This window comes from Poecilia mexicana, unplaced genomic scaffold, assembly GCF_051168715.1.
Source record: "Poecilia mexicana isolate PSO_F unplaced genomic scaffold, ASM5116871v1 scaffold_9, whole genome shotgun sequence".
Lineage (NCBI taxonomy): Eukaryota > Metazoa > Chordata > Actinopteri > Cyprinodontiformes > Poeciliidae > Poecilia > Poecilia mexicana.
This window is the reverse complement of record NW_028263378.1, coordinates 10618557-10631729: the sequence shown is the minus strand read 5'-3', so window position 1 is coordinate 10631729 and position 13173 is coordinate 10618557. Positions and strand designations below refer to the sequence as shown.

General features: G+C 41.9%; 1 protein-coding gene across 2 annotated transcripts in view; it reads left to right on the top strand.

The window, feature by feature from the left end:
- sema6a (sema domain, transmembrane domain (TM), and cytoplasmic domain, (semaphorin) 6A) overlaps positions 1–13173 on the top strand; it is a 140848-nt gene that overhangs the window by 109678 nt on the left and 17997 nt on the right. The window contains exons 16-18 of one of the 2 annotated variants that reach the window (XM_014995916.2): positions 5436–5494; positions 6292–6312; positions 10186–10341. In XM_014995916.2, coding sequence (XP_014851402.1) covers positions 5436–5494; positions 6292–6312; positions 10186–10341 — 236 coding nt within the window. The remainder of the gene's footprint in view (positions 1–5435; positions 5495–6291; positions 6313–10185; positions 10342–13173) is intronic. The other variant, XM_014995917.2, reaches the window with a different exon arrangement.

The window sequence follows — 13173 nt, the reverse complement described above, 5'->3', positions numbered from 1 at the left end:
AGTGCTTTTCTGCCACCGCCCAATACAAGTTTAAATGTTTTTCCTCATGTAAAAGTTCAGCTATTTTCCACCAAATAAATCTGAAACATTTAGCCATCATGCATTGTTTTTTAATGCAACATGATTTTCATAGTAGAGTTTAAAACTTTATTGAAGTAATAGCAGGCGTATGTCCCAGCTTTAACACCGGTTCAAAGAAACCAATTGATTAATCAACAGTGTTTTGAATAATTTCTTGCTCCTCTTTCCACCTGAACAAACATTCACTCATAATCCTTCTGGTACATGGGATCTTTTTTCTGCATTGAAACAACTGAGGCTCATGAATATCCGTGCTTTACTCTAAACCATCAGTTTCACCTACACCAGACCTCTGGACTTGGTCAAATTCCACTTTTTTTGTAAAACTTGCCATTCCTCTGTCAATTTGTCTAATTTTACGGTGTGTAAATGCAGCTGCCTGAGGCGGCAGTGTTGTTGGAAAGATGAATGGATGGAAAGTGTTGTTTGCCCAAAGCCTGGGGTTGGGTACAGTGCTGGGGAAAGTCTGATGGCCACTGCAGCTATAATTTTGTGGCTGTACTTATGACACAGAACCAGATTATACTTTCTGAACAAACAGCATGAGAAGGTCTGTGGTGGGAAAAAACATTAAACAGATGAAGTCATAAAAAGGAGCCGCTGCTCAACTGGCTTTTTGACGATGAATGAGTTTGACTCTACTCCTTCAAAACCGACTGGTTCTGCATGCTAATGGACCTCGTGAACACAGAACTCGCATAAACCAACAGACGCTTCCCATCCGGTCATTATTCCCTTGACAATTCTGACAGTTTCCATTGTGCTGCAGGATTCAAATCAGATGCATTAAGAGAGGCATTGATGGCCATGAGATGATAACAAGACAAAGGTTTTAGCAGCAAATTCAGGAAAACAGAGTGTTGCCATTCTGTGATTTTCAGAGACAGATTTGAAAATAAATCCAAGACTTTCTTCGCATTTCGAACAAACCAGCGCCAAATCAGCTGCAACAGGAATAAATTGTTGGATCTCACCAATCAGTTATTTGTCATGAAGCGGTGATTGTGAGGTGGTGAGGATTAACGCCGAGACCCAGGTTATGGTGATGAAGAAGATGATGATTTAATAAAGAGAGCTCAAACAGTCCAATACAGGCAGCACGGCAGTGTGTGTCGGCAGGGAGCCGACACACACACAACAACTGATATACGACGTTAGACGAGGAACACAGACAACAGGTGGGACTAAATACACTGGGAGGGTAATCACAGGAACGGGACACAGCTGGGATCAATCAATGGGAAAGACCAGGACAGAAACTGAACACAGAAAACCCTTAAAATAAATACACAGAAACACAGATCATGACATTATTAGCTCTATTGTGCAAAATCTATTAAACTAATGTTTCAACAGGTATGTTCCACCTTTATTTGACCAATAAGCTTCTAACATTACTTGTTCTAGACTTCCAATGAATAATGCACACCTGTATCCTGTTGACTGTAATCACTCGCCCTGTTGAAGTGTTCACTTGTGACTCTGATGAAGACACGCACAGTGTCGATCCTCAGTCTTGTTGATGATTGCAGAATAAACCCAAGAATAATTTACAGCAGTTTTTATACCCGTCTAATTCTAAGGTGGTCCTAATGCCAAAAAACTCTAAGAAGGTTTCATTTTTGTGTTTCGTGAATCTCAATCATAGACTCCTTATTTAGTGTATAATCACCCATTTTAGGACTGAAGGCTTGTTGCACCCTTTCTTCATGTAGCAGGATTTCTAAAAGCGAGAGATAAATAGTGTTTATCCTGGTGGTATCTGTTGTTAAAGTGGTCCGATTTATATTTTCTTCCAAATAACTTGTCTTACCTGCTTATGTCCATTCCTGCCTGTGCATCTATTTTTATCCCTCTATTTTCCTCCAACACACTCTTCCTCTCTTGCAACCCTCCCCTCCTTTACTTCTTCCATCTGGCCCCAATGGTAGCGTGCCAGCTTTCCCATGTGTAGTTATGCCTCTTATACCTACTGCCTGCAAACAGCTTGTGCTCTAGTCTTTTGCAATATGGTCCCTAGTCACCCGCTTTTTTCATGCATATAATTGCACCTGATTCTGAATGGTTGGTGTTTTGTGAAATAGCTGCACGGTTGTGTTGCTGTAATCAGCCTATCATATGAACAGACGCAGATATTATGGGCCCATATGCTGGTTTGAGACCCGATGAAGTGAAAGCTATAAATTAAGAAGGTAAATTACAGCTATATGGGACCCATCTGCATACTTGCATCATACTGTACGTACAGTAAATTCCCTACTTTTCAGTTCACCTCTGATATGAATAATTGATGCCATTATGCCTGACCCACATTTCAACAACCATGTCCCCTGCATACAACCTCTCATCTAGTATAATAATCATATCTGATGCTAGGTGATAAATAATAAACACCATTCCTGGTTCCCTCCAGATCTGTAGAGCGCATCTCCAGTCTGATTTAAATATGCATTACACCGTACTGTTGCAGTGGGCTCTTAACCCCGAATGGACTTCCTGCAGTGTCGCATTCAGACGCACTGCATTTCAGTAGCTGTAACGCAGCCACTATGAGGATGACCTCCTTAACTCAGGGTTCACACTGCGGTTCATTCACTCTGTGTGCCAAGCAAACCCCAGACGCCACATCTGTAAACTCAATGCTCATTGCTAATTCATCTCAAGTCATGTGGGATTTAAACCATGTAAGCTTCATCTTGCCACAGTTGATAACGTTAAAATCAACCTATATGGGGAACCATGACAACAAGGCTCTTGGAAATACACAGCATTTCAAGGCACAGCGATAAAATGCCTATGATGAGGATTTGTCAGATATCAGGAGTGTTTTGACTATCTGTGCTTAGTTTTATCACTCTGTCTCTGCTTCGTGCCTGTGACTGACAACGATAAGAAAATCAGATCAGCAGATCAGCAGATGTTTCACATGTGAAGATAGGATGCTACTCTTATTGTTGAGTACTGGATTTTAAAAGGGATTTGTTAATGAAGAAATCCTGTTTAATAGGAGACTAATAAGTTGTACTCATAACTCTCACTGCAAAATTGCAAACTGGAAAGGACTTATATATGGTTTTAAATTTTGAGTGGTTTGCAGTCACGTGTTTTTGGGAGTCACCTAATAATATGTCAACTTTGTGAAATAAAACTGCTTTTGGAAATGTCTCAGAGGTTTTTTAAAACATTGGTGAACGAAGACCGATATGAGGACCAATGAGCACAGCAGACATGTTAGAGAGGAAGATGTTATAAAGGTTATAAAACAAAATCCAAGCTATGAAGAGCCACAGTGAAATGATTTAGTTTAAAGCAAATTAATGTTGTGAGAATGGCCCAGTGAAAGTCAAGGCAATTGCATTAATTTAATCAAATGTTGCTTACACAAAGAATTGATCCAAGGAGGCTGAACACACATGACATTTTTCAGATTTCTTTTCTAAAAGCAAAATAGTTTTTCCCTTTTTTTTTGACATTTTTGTGATGCTCTAGCATTCAAAGCCTTTGCAGGGTGGGCTATTACAGTCTGGCTCATTCTGCTACCTATAGGGTGACAGTAATGGCTGAGGTATTTACATGAATACCAGAACACGTTATTCTTCTTGTAAAGTTTCAGTGTTGTGCCTTCACGTTTCTTTAAAGCGATGGAAAGCTCTGCTTGTCTTACAAAAATCACCTGAGCTTGTGAGGTCTACATTTTTCCACACAAGGGAAGGGTGACGGTGTTTTGGAAAATAATCTCCTTTGTGCTATGATTGTGACCAGTGGAGGGTGAGGAAGACGAGAGACGGGTGGACGGACAGAGGAGGAGGAGTACAGAGGAAGGAATCGAGGTGGCCGTGAAAAACTGTCATGCGTGACCGTGATCCTGGTCGACAGTTGGTCCGCTCTGTTTCACCGATCTCCTTACAGCTTGCTTGGTGGTCTTTCAGGGATAAAACATGTCTCGGTGCAGACTGTGTCAGAAAATAACATATCCCAATCTCAATCTCTCTTACTCTGTCATATGATGGCCCTCAAGCACGGTTACCCCCCACTGCTCTCCTCTCAGCCCATGTGATTGTACTACACACTCACATTACTTCTCAAGCTAGATAAAGTCAGATGGAGTATAGATGGGAAAAGATTGCACAATGTGAAGCACTCATGAAAATAAATTGGGAAATTGACTTTTTTTTTCATTCTTGCTAGGAGTTACATGTGAAAATTGATCGTGCTCTCATGTTTATAGATTGGATAGGAAGCTAAAAGCAGCAGAACTCTCCTGCTTAACTTAGCATAAATAGTGATAGATATAGAAATAACACATTCACCCATCGGCTCTTTCATTTATAAGTAATGTATTGTTGTAATCTAAAATAAATAAGAGTTTATACTCTTCTTGACTCTATAAAAGCGCCATAGGAAAGTTAATGAGCTTTCAGCAAGCCCCTAATGCTAAGCTAAGCTAATGACAGTGGTATATTCCATCTGTACTGTGCCAAAATAAGATCAAACAGCACTACATTAAATGTTGGCTGTTTATTTTAACAACATGTCCTGTTGTGTGGTCAGAGTGTGAAAACTGAACATAGCTTACTTAGCATAAGTGAGCAATAAGCAATAATATGTGCCAAAGTTTGGTTAAACTGCCTTCTGACTAAACAGCATAAATCCAGCCTCTGGGTGGAAGAAATGACCTCGTTGAAGTGCGTCTTGAAGTCGAATCCTTACTTCTTTTCCAACTTGCAGCTGAAACACTGATGATCAGGCATTTCTCAGATTCTAGCTTATGAATGATAAATGACCTGTAACACTTTATTAAGTCCAAAGGAGCCAAAGATCTTCACACATCCATTTATAAGCTGATGGTGGTGAGCTATGTTGTAGCTGTCCTGGGGTAGTCTGACAGGAGCAAGGTGCCACCGGAGCCTCTGACCACTGACTGCAGCAGGAGTCCAAGCCGGGAGCCCACTGGTAACGGGACAAACTCCTACCACCGTTGCCCCTAAATAACTTCAATGTGCTATATTATCTCCTCCTCTGCCATAAAAACACAACCTTACAAAATGTTAGTCATTGTACAAGCCCAACAACATAAATCATAGAGAAAGACTATTTTCAACACTCCAAGCAACAGCTCTTGTTCTAGATATTTACTTCACTGTCTGGCGTCTGCATTACCACTGATTCAGGTCTCCAGGGTGCCTGCCAGGTGTTCTTTGCTTCCAGCACAGCATGGGACTTTCTGCATCCCACGCTGTGTTTCCAGCGTATGCTATCTGTGGTGGTGTTTCTGTGTTAGCTTTCCCATGGCGTTGCTGGGTGTGGCCTGGCCCGTTTTCCGCCACTGACCATGATATCTCTGTTCCCTGCAGATCAGCCTTCGAGCAGGACGTGGAGCATGGTAACACAGATGGCCTGGGAGACTGCCAAAGTAAGCAAGCCCTCTTCACTCTTATCTTTCCTCCTCTTTTCCACACCTCCCTCACTACCACGTCGTCTCCTGTTTTCTCTGTTAACTCTGCTAACCTCTCAGCCCGTCGTTTCCTTCTTTGCTGCCGTCACCTTTTTCTTCTCCTGTCCGTTCTGGCCCTACAATTCCCTCTTTCAAGCGTCTTCCATCCATCTGTCCCTTTCAGCCTCTTGTGTCCTTTCCCCGCTGTTTCTCCGGTCCCTGGTCAATAGAGCCCTGTGTCCCATTGGGCAAACCCTGAGTTTCTTTTCGAGAATTTCCTCAAAAACACAAACAATTCAGCAGCACGCTGAGTTTGTAGATGTGAAAAGTCGCAGGAACTGTTATATTGAAAGCAAAAACAAGACTATTCAAAGGCAGCCTCTATTCTTAAAAGGTGGGCTTTTATTCTTCACACTTTGAGACAGTATATTTGTTCTTTTCAGGACCAAATGCACTCTGTTAGCACTTGCAAACAAGTACTGAAACTTTATTCTGTGTTTGATATTGAATCAAATCAGTAAATAACTCTATAAAGGCTGTAATTTTCTCCTTTGCTTTCATTTGTGTGTTTATGAGCTAACCCAGAGAATTATACCTCCATCAGCCGTAAAACCCTGAAAAATTCCCTTTGATTGGACGGAAAGAGAATATTGAGCTGCCAGCCAACTCTGAATTACTTTAAAAGTCATGGTTTTCCATCGTGTTAAAGCATATAAGCTCCCTTTCATTGCCCACAATAACAGGTTTCCTTTCGTTTTTCTTCTTTTTCTCTGCAGATACATTTGTGGCACTGAATGGTAAGTGTTCCTCATCCACCTCACGGCAATCAAACTCATAAAGGATGGAGTTTGAAGCTCCATCCTTTCCCCCACTAAATCTTTAACTTCAGCCACACCTCTTCATCAGCTCAGTCAGTCTTGCCCTCTCAAGCAAATGAAAAACTCCTCCCACATGTGTAAAGACAGATTATTAATGATTCCAGGTTTTAACCAAATTGATTTCATTCCTTTCTTTTTGGTAGACATCCCTTCCGGTTATGAAGGTAATGGAAAGTCAGTCACGCTCTTACGTAGTTCCTTTTGGTGTTTAAAGGTGGAAGAGATGAAAATCTTTCATCTTTGATACTGATTCCTTTAGTTTGTTAGACATTTTTCTCCCTCACCCTTTGTTTAGTAGCTCCATCTTCCTCCTTCGCTTGTGCTGCAGCATTGATTAGCTATGACCTTTGCTTTGTTAATTGGATGGATCTGGTTGTTGGTGGTTAAAGGCTTTGATAGTGAGGAAGTTCTTCGCTGTGTGCATTAGATGGGTGTCGATAGAGACCGCGAGATTTTAACCTGCCCAGTTGAGAGTGTGTTTATGCTCACCAAACAGCATCAGACAGCTTTATTCATACGTATGCTTTTCTTATCCACCACGGTCTATCAGGGTTCCTTCAGCGTTGTCATAAGACATTCATCCATTCATTTATTCACCCTTCCATCAAACATTTATACATCTGGTTATCCATAAATACATCTATCACCTTTGCAGGAAGTATTAGTAGTGAACTTTTGGTATTTTCACTTTCGTCTCTACAGGATGAGAACGTCGTCTGCAATTTGGGCTTTAAAAAATGTGCGGGACCCTGGTATCAGAATCATCCCTGAGTAGCTGATACTTGAAGCAAAGCCACTCTCATCTACATGTAAACTTACAAAGATATTCTTTATCTAATCACAGGGCAAATTAGCTCTTTTTAGTGAATCCCTCTCAGCTCCATCTCGCGCTCTCTCTCAAACACACAGAGTGCCTCACAGCTGCCAGATCAAAACGGTCAGATCCATGCAGAATGACGAGAATAGATATTTTGAAGTCTCTCCAGCAAGCCCTCTCACTCACCCCCCTGTGGCTGTACTCCCACTGTGATTCTCCCTTCTTTTTGGAGATCCAGGGTCATCCAAAAAGCATCTGTGTTGGTGTGCTCCCCCTCCTCATGTGCAATATGCTTAGAGATGTGCGTTTTGAGGCGCAGACAAAAAACTCACACCCGGTTTACTGCGTCCAGACTCGGTCCCAGCCATTTCCCGAAACCCTCTATCTATCTGTTGGCGGTTGATATGGATTTTAAGATAAATTATTGCAGCCTCTAAAATCTCATCTTTTTTACTCCAGACGAGACACCCTCGCCTCTCTTTAATCTGTAGAAAGAGAGGGATGTGCATCCGTTGGCAGTTTTTTTTTCCCCTCTCCTGATCTCGGAAGGAGTGCAGAGTCTCTGGGCTCCCTGTATGTGTGTCATCTGCCTGAATTGCACTTCCCCTGTTGGTGGGGTATGAATTATAAAATAGGCCTGTCACACTAATCTCTCAGCCTTGGGCCAATAGTTAAATAAATCATTTTAATGATTGCCACGCCACACAGCAGAGGAGGAGGCCTTGAGTGGCGTTCTGCGAGGGGGGTCTGTTGTGAGCAGTCTCCTGGCGTCGCCTCCCCGTCTTCAAACACAAGCGTAAACACATATTGAACGTGCACATCCTCAAACAAACACACACTCCCATGCTGTCACCTCCTCCACGGAGAGGGCTTGTCAAAAGCGGTAACTGGGGGAAGTGATCTGCAGAGCCGATGTAGATAAAAGCGTCGTCGCTCTTAATCGAGGGTTTTTTTTGTTTTTTTCCTCCTTGCCGTATGGCTTAAGTACATCATGGTATATCCCATTTATAGAAGCAAAACTCTGTAGGGAGGCTTAACTGTTAGCATGTGGGATGGTAATGTGATTGTCACGGTTCGAAAATACAGTCAAACAAAGCTTATGCATAAATTCTGCTCATGAAGAACAATGAGAAGCATAAGAAAGGGGGGTGGAGGAAAACTGACGGTGTAAGCAATGTCTGCATGTAAACAGGAGAGAGATACGCATGATCCATCACCCACAGAAGAGCTCACAGTGGGTTCACATCCACAGCTCACATTTCTATTTCACTGAGGTTTGTTGAGATGGACAAACACATAGAGTAGAGTGGAAGGAAAATGATTGATGGTTTTCAAACTTTTTGACAAAGTAAAATCTGAAATGTGGAGTGCATTCGTATTCACCTCCTCCGATTCAGTGCTTTATGAAACCACCATTCATTACAAATATATTTGTATTTACAGATGAACATGTCCACCCATTCTTATTAGTAAAGCTCAGGCAGTTTGGATGAACCAGTGAACAGCAGTTTTTAAGCAGTTTTATCAGTTGACTTCTGACACTTTGATTAGGCCATTCTAACACACCAACATGCTTCCTTCTGAACCAGAGTTGCCCAATTTCGGTCTTCAAGGGCCAGCGTCCGGCATGTCCAACACAACTTGAGCAAACAAATAGTTTATCGATCATTTAGAAATTTGAATTGGTTGAACTAGGGAGACATCAAGACATTCCAAGTTTTCTTCCAGTATTGATCTGCATTTAACTCCATCTATTTTCCCGTCAACTCTGAGTATATCACTTCTCTACGGAAGAAAAGCATCCCCACGTCATGATGCCATGTTTCATCAAAAGGTGACTGATTGTTCAGGGACCAATATGGTTCAGTTTTGACAGTTGACATACCTGTCAGGTCTCCTGTTTTGGCCGGGAAACTACCCCTCTTCCCCTCCATGCTCTCATATTAGTATTTTCTTGTAAACTTTCTGTATTAAAACATAATTACACACCGTCCTCTGCTCCTACTGTAGCACTGGCTCAAGAATTTCCCATATTTTTAAATCTAAAACTTGACAGATATGAATTGATTGCACTTGAATTTCAGGGAGCTGAATATGAATGTGGACCGCCCTTTATATGTTTTTATTTTTAGTTGAAGACAATGTATTATTCCCAATTTTAAGATATTTTGTGTGGATTTATCACATAAACTCCAGACACATAGGAAACGTATCACTTTAAGAGGTGTGATTGCTTTTACAAAGCTCTGAATCTGTTACTCTGCAAGTTCAAGAAGTTTACTCCAAGTTCCAGATCAGTTTTGTAGCTCTGCACATTTAACTTCGCAGCTACAAAAGTGATCAAAACCTTGAAATGAACAAAAGTATACAAAAAAACAGCAGGGAGAAAATGTTCTGAGTTAAAGGCTCCTTTGTAGTTAAAGATCAGTTACAGGCAGAATCCTCAACAGGACCAGTGAGGAGAAAGTTTGTCTTTTGTCCTACATATGACAGCGGGGCACCCTGTGGCTACAGTGGAGAAATTATCATCTGACAGACCCAGCAGAGATCTGACATGTCAATCAGAGCAGGACGGGGGGAGACGATAGAGACACAGGGAAATGACAGGAAGAGGAAACGTGTCAATCCTTAGAAACACACATGTAATTGGTAATGAGCTGCAGAGGGTCACAAGGGAAACACCTTGTTAACCCTCACACAGCCCAGCAGCTGTCTGAGTGTGTGTTTATTCATCTGAGGACTGAATGTGTGTATATGTGTGTGTGTGTGTGTGTGTGTGTGTGCGTGTGTGTGTGTGTGTGTGTGTGTGTGTGTGTGTGTGTGTGTGTGTGTGTGTGTGTGTGTGTGTGTGTGTGTGTGTGTGTGTGTGTGTGTGTGTGTGTGTGAGCAGTCCAGCTGGTCTGTCTGTGCCTGTGTGCACTGGAGCTTGGTCCTGTTTGCTCTGAGCAGAAGTTAACCTGTGCTGTGTCCGACAGGCCACCACCACCATCACCACACCCTTTCACTTCCCACCTCGGCCCTCCCCGAGGCAGCCGAGGGGCCCCTGGGGCGGAAGGACCCCCCTATGAGTTCAGACAAAGGGGAGGACCCTTATGTGGCGGTGCCCTCTCAGACTCAACCTGAAGCCACTGGTAAGCCTTGGAACGTAACAGAAATCAGTCAGTTTGGTCCACTGTTGCCTGTGGCAACAGGCTAATGAGGGGGGAAGGGTGGGGATGTAAAGTGGAAGGGGTTAGGGGAGGTTTATGTAATTGAGATTTACGGCTGCCTTGCTGCTTCCAGCTGACGCGGTGTATAGATGGTGGATGGTTTTCTCTCTAGGGGACAAATTGCCTCATGCTGTGCACGAAAAACCAGCTGCAGAAAAGTAGCAAACAAGCGAGATGACACACGTTCACCCATGTGCACCTACACACTCAGCGCTCATTAGGATGCACACTCAAATACACACACACACACACACACGCAGAGTAGTGTGGATTTATTATCTGTGGACTGTAATGTCCCATAGGAGATGTAATATCCAGACCATTACACTCTGAAAAGGAAGATGGCGATGTATTTATTTCCTGGAGAAGATGGCCCGGTTGCCGGCTGTGCCATCCTTCGCGACACGGTGACATGACATTGAACGCCCTTTTTTCTCCTGTGTTAACAACCTGCCTAATGCTGTGCCGCCTCAAGGGCAGCTCGTTGGATAAATGAGTCACAGAGAAAAGGATAGAGGAGGAGGAGACTAGGGACCAATCGAAGGAGGGAATTTAAAGGTCTCTGGAGGGCCGCCAGTTCATTATGATGGGACAGACCGATGTATAACACACCCTATTAAAGCAACACGTCACTTGTTCATGGTTCTGCAATTAGAACCAGCTTCAACATTGTTAAAAATATAGGCTATAAAAGTTAATTGATAATAAAATAATAGAGTCCCTTGCCAACTTATTCAAACCTACTGAACATTTCCAGACATTTTATATGGATTTTATGTGATTGACCAACATAAGTCAAAGGACATGACAGTTAAATGGAGGAAAATGCAGTTTTTCATTTTATACCTGGAGAAATATATACGAGAACTACACTATGGAATTATTTTTAGCCCTTTTCTTTGATAGGCATGGATAAAACTGCAACCTAATATCTCAAAAGATCATTTAATTAGAAAATAAGAGCCCAGCTGTGCATAATTGAGTGTCAGTATGAGTCCAGCTGTCCTGTGAACAAACAGCAATCAATGTATGATGTTGCAGATCAGCTCCAACAGGGTTTGGTTATAAAACAACATCCCCGGCCTTGAATATTTACTAAAATAGTTCAGTACCTTATTAATACATGACGACAAACTGACAGGCTGGACAAGAAAAGCATCAATCAAAGCTAATTGGTCTGTAGTGACTCGGGAGGAGCTAAACGCATCCACAGCTCAGGTTGAGGACTCTCTAAAGAACAACTTTTAGTTATTCATAATTCTCTCACAGCAAAATGAAACGGCTGAAGGAAAAACATAAGAAGTGGTGAAGGGGTTAAACCAAACATGTGGCTAAAGGATGAGACCAAACTGAATTTATCTGACTGGTACGGAAAATGCTGTGTCTGGTAGGAAATTAGCTGTGGTGAAACATGATAGTGGAAGAATCATGCTGTGGAGATTTGGTCAGGGAATTTGGTCAGTTTTATTTTTTTTTATTCTGAAAACTATGTCACGTTTCTTCAACTTCACCAAAATGTACTGATTAGCATTGATACATTATACAAATCCTGACGAAATCTGAAAAAATTGAAGGGTTATGAAAACTTTAAACTTCAATTAACAGATAATGTTATTTATTAGAGGCGGATACTTCAATAGCGAAAATGCTGTAGGTGTAAAAACAGCCATAGCAATAAGAAAGCAGCTGTTGAGCTCAGACAGGAAGCTTTCGTTCCACACAGAGATTTGTGGCGTCTTCAGCCTTCTGGGGAGTGAATACAACCTGAGCGAGAACACAGGAAGCCATTTCATTCACAGGCTTGTAAAAGTCTTTGAAGAATTCAACTGTTGACAAGCAAGACTGATAGGCCGATTGTTCCTGTGCGGAAAAAAATACCCTCAAACGAGTTCAAAAGTATTTGGCGATGCCAATCAGATGTGAGGGTTCTCCGCATGAGAGCCATAATCTAGGACTAGAGAGAAATCACGCCATCTCCTAGTTATAAAGCGTTATTTTGGTTCTGCGGTAGGAATTTCTGCGTTTCCTGTCTATGGAGGAAACACAGCAGAGGCAGCTGGAAGCAGCAAAGGCACCAGTAGGTAGATCCAAGCACAATGGTGGCAGAGACTTCAGACAGCATGCCTACAGCCAGCATCACAACATGCTGCCGTGCCTCCAGTTGCCTTTACCTGAGCAGATGCAGAATTACTTGGCTCAACAAAAGCTAAAATCCATCTTACACCCAAATTACCTGCAAGGGTTTAGATTCATTTCAAGGGGGAATGTTGGGAGTTTTACGCTCAGGTAATGGCAACTTGGCTTCATATGTCAAAACAATGCTTTCTGCTGTTTTTTTCTGTATGATCATTATTATTATTATTATTATTATTATTATTATTATTATTATTATTATTATTATTATTATTATTATATTTTATTTTTATGGGACACCTTTGCAGCTTGATTCACCGTTTATTGGTTCAATTTCAGCTCTGCAGACTTTTCATTTTCCTTTTTCTCTAAAAGTCAGCTTTGATGAGATTTGCCTTTTATTTTTTCTTTATGTGAGCAGTTCTTGATGTTTTTGCATGGCTTGGTTTGAGACTACCTCTTTTTTGCTATTTATATATTCGCTTTTTTTTCCACTGTGTTGATTGCTTTGATGGTATTAAGCACAGTTTTGCCTCCATACAGCTTAACACTCTTTCAGCATGGCAAATTGGGCACCACAGCCAACAGTACTCATTTCCCGCTCCACCCATCCAGCCTCCT